This window comes from Conger conger, chromosome 4, assembly GCF_963514075.1.
Source record: "Conger conger chromosome 4, fConCon1.1, whole genome shotgun sequence".
Taxonomy (NCBI): Eukaryota; Metazoa; Chordata; class Actinopteri; order Anguilliformes; family Congridae; genus Conger; species Conger conger.
In genome coordinates, this window is record NC_083763.1 from 48,685,734 (window position 1) to 48,703,730 (window position 17,997).

General features: G+C 41.9%; 1 protein-coding gene across 1 annotated transcript; it reads right to left on the bottom strand.

Moving 5' to 3' along the window:
- Positions 1-610: 610 nt before the first annotated feature.
- afg3l2 (AFG3-like AAA ATPase 2) lies at positions 611-17,687 on the bottom strand. Its single transcript, XM_061238381.1, has 17 exons — positions 17,445-17,687; positions 15,876-15,975; positions 13,397-13,465; positions 12,565-12,680; positions 12,304-12,456; positions 11,964-12,038; positions 11,364-11,488; positions 9,133-9,406; positions 8,657-8,794; positions 7,524-7,677; positions 6,563-6,670; positions 5,818-5,943; positions 5,526-5,636; positions 4,579-4,694; positions 3,359-3,559; positions 2,612-2,806; positions 611-1,815 (listed from the first exon to the last, which is right to left on the bottom strand). The coding sequence occupies exons 1-17, from the start codon at positions 17,541-17,543 to the stop codon at positions 1,573-1,575; spliced, it is 2,403 nt and encodes an 800-aa protein (XP_061094365.1). The 5' UTR covers positions 17,544-17,687; the 3' UTR covers positions 611-1,572.
- Between the last annotated feature and the right edge of the window lie 310 nt (positions 17,688-17,997).

The window sequence follows — 17,997 nt, forward strand, 5'->3', positions numbered from 1 at the left end:
GAAAGGCAAGGAAAGTGCAAGGCATTCTCTGTTCAAAGTGACCTGTCGGTATAGTTGCAAAATGGCCACCGTTCAAGAGCGGGTAAATTCACTGTAGGGATGTAAAGTACAGCTCCTCTAGCTTCATTGTCTTATGTAGTTTTGCTAGACGTGATATATTTTTGAAAACTCGTTTGCGTGATGCAGAACATATCATGGTGTGTTAGTGCACCGTCTCACTCCTTATTTGAGTGTGGAACGTAATATTACCACTTTAAAGGCCTAGTCCTTTCTCTTCATGTTTGGTCGTCTGCCCATGAGGCCTAAGAGAGTCAGGGCAAAATCCCCTATCATTCAATACAACTGCTGAGCAAGGGTTCCTGTGCCTTCTGTTCAATTAACAATGCAGAGAATGCCACTCTGTGAAGAACTCTGTGAAGATATTCCAGCCCCGCTAACAGTGGTTCTGTTGTGCCGAATGTTGAAATAGATGGAAAATAACATTAACTCTGCGGATTCATTTTTACATTTTTCCACCCAAATATCTTTTACAAGGCTTCAAGAACATTTACACAATAGAACAAAAAATACATGTACACATTACACCAATATGTAATACATGCAAAAGATGGAAAATCTGGCCTTAATGAAGGCCTGTTGCTTTTTATTCATCCAACAAATACCAACAGCATTAATCCAAATCACCTCAGTCTAATTAGTGCATCCATTAACTTTGGCATCAAAACAACACGCAAACTTCCCATAACAGGCGGACTTCCCATATACACATAGACTTCCCATAAGTTATTGTGAAACGCCGCCCATCACAGGGCAGATGCACACTGGGGATGTAGTGGGGATACAAACGACTCACAGCAGGTCATGGTCTTCAGGTGAGAGCCAAGCCCATACAGCTAGGCAGTGATAAGTGGAAGAAGCAGAGTAGCATGTCACAATGTGTAGGCAGGCCACTGAGAATGCAGAACGGTAAATGACCTGGGGCGCGTCACTTGAGTGCATTTGCAGGAATACAATTTTTTAGCCTTTTTAGCTTACTTAAGCGTCTCGTTGCGTTTCAGTTTAGATTTCTGACACAACTTAAAATAACAGTGGAAAGGCCACTCTACCCACCATTTTATAATTATCTAAGCAATGATATATCGTATGAGCCATTATGATCACTCATACGATAATGGTTTAATGGCTGGTATCTGCATAAAAACAACAACTGCTCCACTTCTTGACAAGCTATGTTTTGAATCATACTGAATATTAAACTACCTTTCTTTTTTTTTTGAAGAATGCACTTCATTTGTGTGTTCATAGTAATAGTTTAAATGTATACATTGCCATTCAACTTGTCCACTTCACAGAAGCAGATTAAATGAGTATGTCAAAGATGATCGTTTCTTCCAACGTCAAGTTTTTCCACAGACCAGCCAAACATCTTAAATACTTTCTCTGTACTCTGAATCTAAACATCAACACTTAATGCTTTCCTGTCAAGTGATGATGTACCCTGAGTCTGGGCTGAAATGAAAAGAAGAGATCCCCCCCTTCTCCCTCTCTCACAGCCTGGGTCAGGGAGTGAGTTCAGAAGGGCATTCCGCCAGTGATCTGTCGAGCGATCTGCTCCTCGGTGGTCTCCTCCTTGTCCTTTCCACGCTCTTTGTTCCAGTCCTTCAGCCCCTCAGGCAGGGTGGTATCCTCGTCCATGCCTCCCGTGCCCTCCACAAACTCCTCATAGGTTGACTTCTCTGCGAATGGACGCGGTCCGAGAAGCTCCACCATGTCATTTTTGTCCAGAACCTCTTTCTCCAAAAGGCGCAGAGCCACCTAAGGGACAGGAGCTCAAATTACTGCCCTTAACAAAATGAATATTGTACTTCCTGTGTATACCAGTCTTCCTGTCGAAGCACTTTTTGCACTGTAATTCCATCAGTATATTTTATGAAATATATCTAAATCTCTAGATAAACCTGCTGGAAATGAAGGATGAAGGTGGCAAAAATTGATGACAAAATCCAAAAAGGCTATAGACTGTAGCTTTAGTAATGCCTCTCTTGCTTATTGCTGTTTTTTTGCACCACAATTTGCTCATCACCTCATAAAGCAAGGGGCAAGTGGACTACAACCTGCCAAAGATGAACTACAACTGCATTTGGATCCTGCTTTTATCCAAAGTGCTTTACAATTGATGCCTCTCATTCAACCATTCACACACACACCAATGGCGACTGGCTGCCATACAAGGCGGCGACTGGCTGCCATACAAGGCACCGACCAGCTTGTCAGGACACCGACACACCATTTGTCACCCTAGGTCTCTCCAGTACCGATTCACTACTTTCAATGTGCATTGGCAAAGTAGTATTTCAAGAAGTACAGCAAGGAGTAAATCAAATGCTCACAGACAGATGCTAACAAGGTACTGTAATGGAGACTATGCCATCAAAACAATATATAGCAATCTCACTGAAATGTAGATGTGTGCATACAGGCACAAATGACACAAACATCAAGACAAACTGAAACTTTGCAAAAGGTTTTGCTTCTCATGTGAAATTCCGTTTTCAAAGTTTGCAGTTAAAATTTTCTTAAACAACCCACTGCTTGTACAAACAAATCTTACCTTCTCCACCTCAGCCTTCTTCTGGGAGAGCAAGGCCTGGGTGCGATCATAGGCGTCTCGGATGAGGTGCCGCACCTCTCCGTCGATGAGACGGGCCGTTTCCTCACTGTAGGGCTTCTCCAGCACCATCTCGCCCGGCCGTGGGATGTCGAATGATATCTGGCCCACCTTCTCATTCATCCCAAACTGGACGATCTGAGAACAAGGCCACAAATGGGTCGGACTGCATTTGGGTGACAACAGCGTTGAGAATCATCAACCCTACCTCAACCCAAGAGTAAGGCTATCCTTTCTCTTACAGACCTGGGTCGAATATGCAATGGTTTTGGCTTCAAGTACTTCTCTGTGCTTCATTGACCTTGCCTGGTGCAACGGAGCCAACCAAGAAGACCAGAAGGGTTTGTACTTTTTGGGAGTATTTCTAGGTAGGTGTAGGTTCCAATACACCAAAGAAGCTCAGAAAAAGCATAGAAAAACATTTGAAGCCAAAACAATTACATAAATTCTCTTGGGCTCGTTCTCTTGGGCCATCCTGATAAAGCATCGCTTTTCTGGGTGTTAGCACACAATTCTTCCATGCCGTAAAAAGTCTTAAAATGGATAATAAACTATTTTGGGACAAACCACATCAACCAACACAGTGGTCCACACAGTGCCTGATTTCGGAACAATTCCACAAGACTGCATCCTTGGTGCCCTTATACAAGTGCTCGTTCTATGAAGAGCGTGCAGTGTGAATGCCCTTACCTGAGCGTAGGCACTCTGTGTGACCTTCCTCAGGTCATCCTGGGCTCCAGTGGTGATTCTGCCAAAGAATATTTCCTCAGCGACACGGCCGCCCAGTGTCATGCACATGCGATCCAGCAGCTGCTCCTTTGTGTACAGGTACTGTTCCTTAGGCAGATACTGGGCATAGCCTAGCCCCTTCCCTCGTGGAATGATAGACACCTGGAAGAGCCATTCACAAAAATGTTATCCATCAACAAGTGACATTCAGTCTGCCAAATTCAGTGAAAACTGGGTGGTAATTTCTGCCTCCAAGCGTTTGTAATGAAAAACGCATTTCAAATTGCAGATTTATTTTGGCCACTATTTGGATATTTTACCCAAATATTTAGGTCCAAATCTCACAGGCTGCATCTCTAAAACAGGAATACCAGACTGGGCAGGGCCAGTCTACTTACTGACATTCCTAAATTTCACATAAATGTACAGTATTCACATATAAGGTATAGGTTACTGTAAATATTTGAACTGCTGCTATTGGAAACATACTGTGTTAACAGAATGTTTCTCCTTACACTTTGGTTTGTTTTGTTTGAAGTTCGGGCTGTGAGATGTTTATGCTCTGAAGGATGCCTTTGGAGAGAAGACTCAAAGAAATGAGAAAGACCAGACATCCAGGCAAGGTGTCAACCTCTATCAACATCAGATAAACTGAGGTTCAGTAAGAAGGAAGTATGTTAAGAACTGTCTAGCATTAAACCGCACTAAGATTCTCAGAATCAATTTAGAGGCCACAATGTCGAGCCAAACTAAGGCCACAATTATACTTCACCCGACTCTTAATCCAGAAAATGACACAGTATGCAAAATATTATTAATTTAGCAGATGCTCTTATCCAGGCCGACATACAGTAACAGAGAACATCAATGTTAGTCCCTTTTATAATCAATAAGTGTAATGTAAACTTAACACACATACATAAAAAGAATGTACCACAAGACATAATCTTTGTTTAGACAGTTATAACCCCAGAATTTATCATGCAAAAAGATATGCTGAATAATGAGATGAATACAGAGTCAAAGAGAGAATCCGAAATTGGTTGTGAATTAGTCGAAATTCACCATATCATTTAATAATAATTTAAGGTCTGTCAACCTTGGGGACTTTCATTATATTATGGGTTTAGCAGTACCAACACACATAGAAACATTGGAGATAGATACACTGACTGTCTCACCTTCAGTAGGGGGTCGGCGTGCTCCAGGAACCAGCCGGCGACCGCGTGTCCAGCCTCATGATACGCCACTGTCTTCTTCTCCTCGGGCTGAAGGACCTGAGTCTTCTTCTCAAGACCTGCACAATCATAATGCAGATCACTGCCTGTACGTGCACCCATTTCAAATGGTGATACCCGCTGGCATTACGCCTATAAAAGGGATAGCTCCAGCTCTTCAGAATACCAATTCCATCCCTGTGTGTGTCCAGTAAAATAACTTGTATTTCTGTTTTTTATTTTTTTAATTACATTTTCTACTCGTTACTGAAAGTGGTAGCACATTTAGTATGCAGCCCATGCATATTGGTTAAGGCAGTGGTCTCCAACCCCGCTCTTCTAGAGTTGCTGGTTTTTGTTTGCACCTTAAAATCAGCACCCAGGTAACCAAGTGAGGGGAGTTAAGTGTGTAATCAACTGCTCTAATTGATTAATTAAGCGCAGAGTAACAACAAAAACCAGCAGACCTAGTAGCTCTCCATGGTAACTGTGCTACCTCTACGAGTGGCTGCAGACAGAAGCAAAGTTAGCTTTCCTAATTAGTGACGGAAATACACCTTCCAGCATCTCCAAAAGCGGAGTTACACTTGCACCCTGCCTGTTTATAACAAGTAAAAAGTAAGGATCTTAGCTAATTGTTTTAGAGGCAGCAAAATTCAGAACCATAATTGACGAATAACCAAGTATCCATCCAAAAGGCACAGTGATTAGTAGCTGTGAAGCACCACTTAAAGCGCAAGTTTGGCATTGACAGGTATGCAGCACTATTGGCTACAGTGAGAGTTGGCAGCAGCATCCGCATAACAAGACTTAGAGTGACTCAAGCTAACTGTGGGGAATTCAGGTGCCGCTCCTCACAAGTCTCAACATTACAGCAGGATATGTGTGCAAAGACTCATAAATGCATTCACCTCCAATCACGCGTTCGATGGCCTGTTCAAAGTGTTTCTGGTTGATGGCGTCTGAGAGGTGTCTTGCCGCAATCAGCGCGGCCTCGTTACAGACATTAGCGATGTCGGCACCTAGCGCGGTTTAAGGGAAAATATTGTTAATCACACAACAGGGTAGTAAAGACAACAGAGGATTCACAGTGTTACATAACAAAGCCTTTGCACATGGCCCGCAGCGGAGTCGTCAGTTACTATGCTCAGTAAAACCACACATGTAAATTTAACGCCGATGAGAGCCGCCCGCACTGCCCACCGGAGAAGCCTGGGGTCAAGGCGGCCATCTTTCTGGCCAGTGAATCCTTGTCCATGGCTGGGTCCAACTTCAAGGGCCGAAGGTGCACTTTGAATATGGAGGCCCGGCCCTTAATGTCAGGGGGTCCTAAAAAAGATCAAAAGAAAATATGAGGAAAGGGAAAAGCTAGGACAGTTGACAAGGACAGCAATAATCACTTCACTGTGAAAAATGACAAGATCACGAAAGGCTCTATGTGAACAGAAACCATAATACACTCAGTGAGCACTTTATTAGGTATTTATTGGACTAATGTTTTAGACTTAAGTTTTCTGCCACGGCAGCCTGTCCGCTTAGAGGTTTGATGCATTGTGCATTCAGATGTTCTTCTCCATACCACTGTTGTAATGCATTGCTATTTATATATGGAGCTCCTCCTCTGACCTCTCATTAAACAATGCGTTTTTTGGCTGCAGAACTGCTGCTCACCGGATGTTTTTTGTTTTTCGCACCAAACGGCTGTCTGCCACCAACAATCATTCCACAGTCAAAGTCACTTGATTACATTTCTTCCCCATTGATTTGGAAAAACAGCTGAACCTCTTGACCATGTCTGCATGCTTTAATGCATTTAATTGTTTCCACTTGATTGGCCGATTAAATATTTGCATTAACAAGTTGGTGTACTTAGTGATCACTGAGTGTATAATCAATACAAAACACAACACAGATACAGCAGAATTGTGGGGGGGGGAGACTGGCATACCAATGTATATCTGCCTGTCGAAGCGTCCAGGCCTCAAAAGCGCTGGGTCCAGAATGTCGGGCCGATTGGTCCCTGCCAGCACCACAACATTAGTAGTTGTGTTGAACCCTGGGAAGGGGGAAGAGAGTGGTCCACAATTAAACATATGTGGCCAACATTTATGCTTTCTTATATGGTAAAAACATCACAGGCAGAGAGGACACTGGCTTAAACTGAGGTTCGCAAGTGATACATCCTAGGATTATTAGGGGATGACAACAATTATTACATTGCATTACATTAGATGGGGATTATCATCCCCCCCTTCAGGTTCCTTGCAACCATTGTCTTTATTGCTTGCTCTATTTTTTTTGCAATTCGCGTTGCTTCTTGTATTTTTAATTTACAAATGTACTTTTTCTTTAATGTTTTTACTGTAAGGCACTTTCAGCTTGGGAAAAGCGCTTCACAGTTAAAATGTATTATTACAATATATGAATATAATTTGGCAGATGACACATGCGTAATTTAGGGTTCAGAGGAACATACAACCCCAGAGGCAAGAGGCAAATACTCCTCACCACAAATGTGAAAACCTAGGATTGAAGGTAAATTAGTTCAGCCTGTTGGGGAAAATATGAGGATTACAGCAAACGCATTAAGTACAATTTAGCAAAATAGCAAGATTGCAATGCGAACTATGCAAAGAGCTTCATTTCAAACTGCTAAGAGGGGAGTCACAATGGAGAAAAGGGAAGAGAGCAAGAGAATGAGAAACAGAGAGATGGATATAGAGAGATTTACATTAGACAACAGTAGTGATGAGCACAGGTTTCTGAGAAAAAGAGAGGGGTCAGCAGAATCCAGAGGGCAGAGATGGAGTTTCATTGTTCGGTGCGGAATGCCATCCCCCGATTAATGTCTGAACCGCACGCTAAAATGTCAGCGAGTCTCCCTCGAACGCCCCCGCCCTCTCTCTCACCGTCCATCTCCACCAGCAGCTGGTTGAGGGTGTTCTCTTGCTCGCTCTGGCTTCCGAAGTTCCCCCGTCCTCGTTTGCGCCCCACCGCGTCGATCTCGTCGATGAACAGGATGCAGGGGGCGTTCTTTCGGGCCATCACAAACAAGTCGCGCACCTGGGCACCGAGGGAAAATGGGTCTATTCAGTTCATCTTTGATCTTGCTAGTTCAGTATATGAACGGATAAGACATTTGATGCTGGGAACTTCAAGTATATCAGTATATCAGCTAATATTGAAAGGTTCTCCCAATATTTTTTCAACAGTGTTACTCGGGCCCTGGTATCTTCAAAGCATTTGGAGGTCATGGAGGACAATGGAGCTTTTGCACCTTAACGCATATTTACTGCATTCTGTGGCCCTAAAGCCACCAACAAAAATGCCTTCAGACAAAAAGGGTTAAGAACCAGAAGCCAATTAGGCCAGTGACGAAAGTAAACTTAGATTTTATTATCACTGAACACATCAAAATAAAAAGGACTACAAGAGAAATATATTTATGAAAACAAACACCAAAAAGAAATTAAACATTACAAACAAACCCCCCCGGTGGGTACTGCCTGCCTTTTCTGGTACTGCTGAAAGAATTACGAAACATAAAACTGCGTGCAACATCGTTACACAGTGGCGCACCACCACCGTTGCATTCTTTAAGGAGAACCCTGTAGAGGAGAGATAAGCAGTAAACCACACTAGAAATGCTGGGTTTTTTACTACCTAGAATCGCCAAGCATGATGCCCCATGACAACAATGCCCACAATTACTCATCCCGATTTAGACTGTATCACGACTGCAATTAATGAACATAGTTTGATTATATGTGCAAATTTAGTTTTGACTGAGCAATTTTGCATTAAAGTGTCGGTCACTTAGTTTCTGAAGCTCAGATAGGAGAAGAGAGAGACATTCATACCAGGGTACCAGAACCTAATTGTATTTCTTTAAGGAGTTGACTTTTTTAGAATTTCCAAATCAGGCCAAATATTTAGGATAAGTCGCCAAAGGCGGAAGGTATTTCTTTTACAGTGTTGCCATCACCTCTGCCATTATCAGTGTTTATAAAAACAGGAAAAAAAAAACTGTATGAAACCTCACCCTGGCTGGCCCCACGCCCACAAACATCTCCAGGAATTCCGAGCCATTAACCGTGATGAAGGGGACGTTGGCCTCTCCGGCGGTGGCCTTGGCTAACAGAGTCTTCCCAGTGCCAGGAGGTCCTGTCAAAATGGCTCCCTAATGGGAAGAGAGACAGGAGGAGAGAGGGCGGAAGTCTATGCAAGAGAAAAACCTCACTCAGTGAACAGGAGTCTGACGACAGGGACAGAAAGCAGGTTCTTAATAGAATGAGTAATTTGAGAACTTGCTAGTTGCGTTTCAGTGTATGTGCAATGTGTTTACGCTACCAGGGTAATTACCGTATTTTACATTAACAAACTTTTTATATTAACAAGCATATGTAAATTCCGCTTAATTGTTATCTTGTCTTATCCTACAGACTCTGTGCGGCGGTGTAGCTCCGAGTGCATTTAGCGTGTGGTGAGCGTGTGCCTGTGTTTGTCTATGTCTCCCACCTTGGGGATTTTAGCCCCCAGGTCCTGGTACTGCTTGGGGTTCTTCAGGAAGTTGACGAATTCCATGATCTCCAGTTTGGCTTCCTCGCAGCCGGCCACGTCTTTGAACTTGATGTCGATTTCGTCACGCAGCATCTTGGCGGTGGTCTCGCCCACGCTGAAGAGCCCGCCCATGCCCCGGCCTTTGGGCCCGGCCCCCCCAAGCCCCCGCCGCAAAAAGAACCACACGACGAACAAGATCATCACCGTGGGGAGCACATTCAGCAGAAACGACCTGTGAGGGGAAGCAGGACACACGACAAAGTGGGTGGAACAAGTGTCAAAAGCAGAGGCTGGCTCAGTTTAACATAACATAACATAACATAACATAACATAACATAACATAAAACATAACATAAGGAGAACAGGCCATTGAGCCCAGCAATGCTTGTCTTTGCTGAAAGTGTGCCAAAAAGCTAAATGGTATCTACCACCATATCAAGCCTGGTCTTGAAAACTCCCAGTACATGTCCTGGAAAGCTATTCCACACCACTCTCTGTGGAACGGATGTGACCGACATCACAAGTGAGAATGTCTGTAGTGTTGAGCGCAACACTACAGACACACACGTCATGGCATTGGATTTGGAATATGACAATAATTCAATAAAGTGTAACATGCATCCATCGTAATGTACAATTTTATTCCTTGCATGAAAACACTCCTATGAATGTGGTATTTTAGTAACATTAGCCAACTACAACTGTAGAATTATTAGTTTACATATTGTTTGAGATATTACTAGGAGCAACAGCTGATTTCAGAGGCTTGCGGTCATAACAGTGGTGGCCACTAGCGGAGTGAGCTGACAACATCAATAAGGTATAGCTAAGAGTGGTCCAGACAAACCTTACGAAAGTGTGATGTACAGAAGGTAGCTATACTTAGCTAAGAACGTTTCTGGAAACACGCTGAAACGTTATGGTACAGCTTAAGGTATAACTTACAAATGATGTAGCGTTAAGAAGGCTTCGGGAAACGCAGCCTTGAGCCTGACTGTTTTACTGCCTCCATGGGTTTAAAGCAGAATGTACTCGCTGTCCAGATGTGATGAGGAACATTAAAATACGGGCAGCATACACAGAGGAGCTCAGACTCTCAGGGCTAAGAGATTAGGCAGGGTCACGACGCGAGTCCACCTCTTTTTCCGGACTGCTGCGTTCCTCCTCTGCCGGGCTGAGTGGCCGAAATGCGCCGGGGAAACATTCCGAGAATGCCTCCGCCATAAGATCACTTTTTTCAAACCAATCTCTTTATCCTTCCTGTTCTTCTGTGCTGGAACACTACTCTCCTCTGTGCTCACATTGCAAGTTTCAATCTTACATCTGCTTGGTTAGAAGCAAGTGAGCAGGCTCTGTAAGTGGTGCAGCTAAGCAACTCGCCAGAGCTGTAAGACAGTATACAAATCCGCTATAATACCGAAGCTATAATGTACAACGAGGCTGTAGTTACTGTACAATTAGGGTAAGTGCTGGTTCACTTTAGTCAGTGCCCTTGAAAGCAAGATAAACATTCAGAGAAATACAGAAGAGAAATACATCTCGTGGAAATAATCTCTGATGGTTTGGAAACTGCACTAGCTGCAAAATACGAACTTCCCACAATCCCCTTTACCACTGAGTGTACCAGCTACCTATTATGGGATTTTCGAGAACGTGACTGTGTGCTGAATCCCAGACGGGGTTATGAAAATATTGCCATGTAAGGGAGACGCTGACCCACTAAATGTGATGAATGGAAACTGTGGACTGGGGCAGCAATTCATTTCACACAGACACTGCGCCCTCTAGAGTACAAATGGGACACATTCACATTCTTCTCTTCCAGAATTTCAGATACAGAAATTAATTTATAAAATGAATCTGTGAAACATAAACCACAAATATGCAACACAGTCTTCCTACATTTTCCTATTCAAAAAAAATATTTATGGTCACAAGCCAAAACAGCCTTTCATTACACACATACGCTCATTTGAACAGAAATGTGTGAAAAAAGCCATTAACCCCACCCATACATCCTTTCACCAAGTGAAGTTCTCATGGAATAGTGCATGGCACAGTGTCACATGCTACAGTTTGCATTGAATGAATTCAAACTGCATGACGTTAAGATGGCAGCCCTGCCAATTTGCACCACATCAATGAAACCTGCCACACTGTGCCCTGTCGCAACACCAGTCTGGTCTTACCCATCGCTCTCTGTAGAGTATAACACGGGCAACTTGTTTTCCCCCTCGACGCCCATCTCTGCCTGTACTGACTCCAGGTTGCGCTCAAACGTGTCCACGCTTCCGATGTTGAACCACACATATTTCTGAACAAGGAGAAGTTTAGGTCAATGGGTGAAGTAGTATGCCAAGATAAACGGTTAAAGTGACTTTCGGTTAAAGAGCCCTCAGCTATCTTCAAAAGGAGAACTTCTTCAGATTTAACAATTAAACCTAAATCTACATGATCATACAGTACGTTTTCTTATCACTGAATTAAATGGCAGCTCAGCAGTTGAATATATTACACACAACAGAAGCAGGCCCTAGAAAAATACGCTCACCGGAGCAACTACTAATACTATTACTACTGCTACTCATACTACTAGTACTGCTATTACTACTACTAATAATGATGATGATGATGATGATGATGATGATGATGCTTAAGCCTTTCGGTAGGAATAAGGTCATTTTTAGTATAGTATGGTAGCGGTAAATCTGGTGTATGGCTGCTAATGCAACTGTGAGACTGTTTGGAACCAAACATGGAAACATTTTAAGAAAATCAAACAAACTCACTCCATCAATCGGCAACTGTCCGGGGGCGAAGACTACTCTGACATAGTGTTTGTTAATCACCTCCAGTCTCTCCACCTGAGGAAAGATGGATTGTCCGAGTTTTAGCAATACAAGGGGCGGGTGTCACTGGTCCTGAACAAACTATTAAGAAGCAACAAACCAGTGATTTTCTCAGGATGCATTTAGAGTTAAGGACAGGACAGAGAAATGAACATGGTAAAACATTTGAGCTCACTTACAATGGCCTTTGAAAAGCTATGAAGTTACCGATTACTCAGCACACAACAGAGGAACGGAAGTATAATGGATGTTCAACTCAGGGCTGAGATTAAACACTTACAACTCCTTTGTAGAGAAAATTATTGACAAAGTCCTTCCAGGTGACCTCACGGCCAGAATTTCGGAAGAGTAAGTAGAAGCCGACCACTGCCCAGAAGCCCGTTGCACCGAGGAAGTACAACCGGAAATCCTTATCGTCCCATGGCATATCCCCCTGAATGGAAGATCAATCATTTTCAAGTGTACTCGGGAGCTTGCGTGGGGATCCTAACTACATAACTCGATCACTGTATTTACACTCATCACAAGCTTCATGGCCAACCTTTTGCAATCTACTCCACCAGGTAGAGTCCTCCTTCCTTCCCCCTCCCTTTCCTTTGCCTCCTGAAGCTCCTCCCCCTCCACCTTTAGCGCTCTGCCCATTTGTAGGCGTGGGCTCTGGGGAAAAAACAACACAGGAACAGCCAATCAGATCTTCTAAGACCTGCTTTAGTGAAGACATTTTATTTTAGAGGAAAGTGTCCCTCTGAAATGCTATTTTAAGCTAAATGAGACTCCCTTGATATGTACAATGGGAGGAATGGGACAGTATGGTAAAACAAAGGCTGTGTCTAAGCACCTGTAGGTTTATGATGGGACTGGGGATAAGGAAAACAGCTTGGGAAATGGTGAGGGTTTATGATGTTAGGAATGCTGAAAATACCAGACACAAGAGTAACAAACACTTTGTACATAAGGGGACTTATGTAGCCAGCGTAGCCACAATAAGATCTGCGCAGCTGTTGGGCCCTTGAGCAAGGCCCTGCATTGCTCCGGGGGAGGATTGTCTCCTGATTAGTCTGATCAACTGTACGTCGCTCTGGATAAGAGGGTCTGCCAAATGCCAATAATGTAATGTAATGGGACTTCTTATAAGACCAGAACCTCCAGACAAGCCGTGAACCATGGCTGAACCACCTTCTTCATGCAGCCTTTCTGTTCCAAAATACAAAACCCGGTTTATAGAGGTAACTCTGAAGCAGAAAAAGGACCCTATTCCTGAATCTTTCATATACTGTGGAGATGCACAGCCATGTGGTGGTGAAGTGATGAAGCCATATCCATCGGGCAGTTACAGTCTCAATGCAAGAGGGCAGTGTAGAGTATTTGAATACCTTTAGCCTCTGGTTTGGGCTCACTGCTCTTGGGGACATTTTTTCCATTGGGGAAATACTTCTCAAATCCTGGTGAAATAAACAAAATTAGGACACATTGCACACTTCTTGTATGACAATTGAAAAATCATTAGTGCCTTTGTGATTGTGATTAAGAGTTAATGGAGACCTTAGCCTGTAGAGTACCACACAATGCTTTAAATCCTTGAGTAAATTGGAACTGAAACTACAAACTTTCATTGCTTTTCCAGCAATGAAAAGGTACCGCATTGTTTATTTTTTGGTTCTACAAATGGAAGCGTGTTACAGTTTCAGTGGCTATTTTGTGTGTTCCTTGTGGTTTAACAGGAAGAGAGATATGAGATCCATGGCAGAAATTGTACATAAACGTTTCTAGGAAAACAAGACTGCATTGCACAAGCAGTGCACAAGTCACTATCAATTATGGTGCCTTGGGTTGCAATCAAGATGATCATCAAAAAGGACAGAAATATTTCAAATGACATGTACTTCATAAGATCTTCATTAAAATTGAAGTGGACTAGGAACACTGGGAAATATCTTGGCTAAATACCAGTGTTTGTCTATATTTATTTGCATAATGAGCTGCAGTTTCCTCCAGTACACAGAATTATTGAACATACATCTATCCGTATACTGTGCCATTCCTGTGTAAGTGACAGGTTGAGAATTGTTCATTACAAACATTGATAAGAAGAGTCAACCGCCTATCCTTAATTTTTCAGTTTTGGTGAGTTGCCGACATCAGTGGTAACAGATGGTAACTGTTCATTTTCACACTCCAAGTACCAATCAATTTCAAAATAAAGCTATTGGTAGCATATCAAGTACTTGTTTTTCTTAGAAGATAATTTACCAGTAGCATATATTGGTGAAAGAAGGCTGCCTAGACACAACTAACAATGTCATCTGACAGGGGACTGTAATATCGAGCTAAATATCAAACTTAATTTTAAAGACACACTTTTTGGCTTTTAGACACTTGCTCCATCACAATCGGTATGCAAGTTCCTGTGCATCATCAGATTTATTTACTTAGCAGGATTGTTACACTGGACACCACCAGTGGAAAATAGCCAGAGCTAGAGCTGGGAGATATAGCCTCAAATCAATATCACGATAATTTGATACATTTACCTCAATAACGATAGACAATTTTTGCGGTTCAAACACTTTTTAAACAACCATCACAGATTCCTGACAATAGAGGGAATGATTGCATCATCTTATCTCCATGTATTACAAGCTATTTTAACATTTTATTTATCATAAATATTTATATTTATCATAGCATATTGACAATTTACAGATTTGCAATGAACATTATTTACCATTCACAATGCCCATTTAAGACAAGTATATAACCTTTGACAATTTATCAGACTATCAGACTTTTAATATGAAATACAAACTCAATCTAAAAGTAAATATTGTACAGTACCTAAACATAAATATTCAATCAATATGGGAGCAGCCCGTAGCCTAGTAGCTAAGGAACATGACTGGGACCCGGAAGGTTGGTGGTTCAACCGCCGGTGTAGCCACGATAAGATCAGCGCAGCGGTTGGGCCCTTGTGCAAGGCCCTAAACCCCACATTTGTGAGGGGGATTGTCCCCTGCAACTGTCAGTCACTTTGGATAAAAGAGTCAGCTAAATAACTCATGTAATTAATATCACGTTCTCTCTCAACTTAGCCTTAATATACATACTGCTAAGAATTTTTCCCTCTTTACATCATAAATAAAACTATAACAAATACGTTTTCCAGCTATATTTCCAGATAGCTAGATAACTATCACTTCAGATATCAGTCACTGCAGCTTGTCGGATGTGTGTCTTATTACGGACAGAGTCATGATGTTATATGTACAAGAACGTCTCAAATTAACGGATATTATGTTTGTGCATTCTAAGTAGCCTAGGCCTAGTTGACCTGTTGGTGTACTTGTAAGTTAAGCTTAGAATATACACAAGCTCACAAAGGCTGGACAAGGCTGTGACTGGGTGTTGTAGTTACCCAACAGTTTCATAGGAAATATTTGTGGGTAGGGAACCCTTCTCCTCGATAACAATTCATTTTTAATTAATTGCCCAGCTCTAGCCAGAGCATTGTGGAAATATCCAATATGCCATTTTTTATATGAGAAAATAAGGATTGATACGAAAAGGCAGGGATACTCAAGACTTGCCCATAAAGGGCCAGTGTGGGTGCAGACATTTGTTCAAACCAAGCATTTACACACCTGATTTGATAAATCGAGGTCTTAAGCAAAGGCTCTAATGGTTGATTAATAGAATCAGGTGAGTAACTGCTTGCACCCACACCGGCCCTTTCTGGAAAAGATTGAGTATCCCTGCTGTAAGGTATTATGCAAGTTATCACAAAAAATAAGATGGATTTTAGGTTCTTATAGCTGGGGTTGGAAACATCATACTGCATGTGTCAATATAGCCTACCTTTAGGAGGCTTTGACCAAAAGGTCCTGTGCACACCTAAGACACTGGCAATCACCCCTCTGCTCTTCACAGCAACCAGACTGTCAGCATGTCCCAAGACCTTACAAAAATGAACACAAAAAATGGTTACATAACACAAAGCTTTGCAGAAAAATATATATTAATCAGCATATTCAGCATTATATAAATTCAGAGAACCTATTTTACCACAAAGTTATAAAGAGTCACAATGAGGTTGTTTCTGAACTAAACTGATTTGACCTCTGGGAACATTGCAGAACATTTTTACCAGCTTCCATTAGCCGTGCTTATTCTCTGGAATAAATTCAAGCTGGCTCTATTCATACACCCCCTACTTCATGGTTTCCTCAGGCAATGTTAATAATCACACAAACCGAACATAGAGGCAGGACTAGGACGATGCATTGTCAAAATGTTAATACCTTTGAACTCATATAACATGCCATACATATTATTATTATTATTATTACTACTCCATAGTAACACAATGTTCTCATGACTGATGTTATACTGTTGCATTACATATCAGGTCATGTTCTTGAGGAGGAAGAAAGCTCCTCAAAGGTCCTGAAATTCAGGACCCAACCAAGTTTGCCACAGCACACAGATAAAATAACATGACAATAACGTTTTATCACCAATAGCCGGCTTATTGGTTGGAACTAATTTAGTAAGCAACCATTAGCTTTGCTAACCATTGTGGCTGTTAATTACATTTATTCATTGAACAATATCGTAACCCTTAACTGCACAGCTGTGGTCATTTTTGCAATGAAATATTTTCAGCATGGTCAAATGCCAAATATAATTTACAAGCTTGAAACATGGATAAAGACAGGCCTATATTTTACTGAAAGACATCTACTGATCACTGATGATCACACTTAATAAAAAGTGTCTGTATAAAGTGTGTGATAAAGTGTCTTCAATGAGCTGTGCATCCAAGGCCTATCGGCAATTCCACATCGTGACTTTTCAAAACTGGGAGAGGGAGATCAACTATATATGGTTTGATATAACGTTAGTTACCTTCTTAGGCCACTTCAAATCAAACTTTTGAAACCTCTCTTAACTGAGATCCAACATTAATTAATTCTGGAAAATACTAAAAATTCTACTCACTAACGTTAACGTTAGCCAAATTGCAAGATGTAGCCTATAACGCCACTATCGACATTGCGGTTAAAATGTATATGCTTTATACCAAGCCTTAACATTAGCCAAGTAACGGTTTGCTACATTTGTTAGTAAGTTGGTAACATTTTACACAAACAAAACTGTTGTTTGCACAGGTTTGTCGTTGTTTGCGTTCACTGTCCGGCTAGCTAGATAACCAACCATGCAAGCAACCATAGCATTGGCATTTTTTTAAAGCAATCTGTACGCAGGCAGACACACAGCGCCCATAACGTGAACGCATTAAACTGTCACATCACAAAGTACATCGTTAAAAAAAACTAATCAACTGACTTGTTAACGATCAAGGTAACATTGAGTTGTTAGCTAACGCTAGCTAGATGAGTAAAACTGCACTTGCACTGAACTCACCACCAGCCGCGCATAGTTTGATGTGACGCCGTTTGGTGCTAATATGCTTTTTAATAAATTCCGACAGCCCTTTGACAGGAACAGATATCGGTGGGCCATGCTTAAACTATACGGTGGTATTTAAATGACTTTAATTTTTATAAAAACGTACATCTGAAACGTGCCACAGTTACTGTAGTAATGTTATTCAAGCTACAACGACCTCGCTCAGCCATTTTGTTCTCAAAACGTCATTACGTCGGTCCTAACCTGGCACACGTTGTAAAGACTAATCTCCGCCCTTCTACCTAGGCGTCTTCTGCATGCCAGTTTTTTGGTAGAGTGGATTGCAGTGGCAGGCGGCACAGCATAATTAATCGGCGTATTAAAAGTAATTAAGAGTATAATAAATAACTCTGTAACATACGAACGAACGAGCGGCTTTTAAATGTAAATGTCATCAAAATGTCTACTTGCAAACTTAACGACGGCAGTTTTTAAATTATCGGTCTGATATTGTTAAGCTGTCATCTTATTTAAATGAAAACTGATTTACAAAACATTAATAACTTGT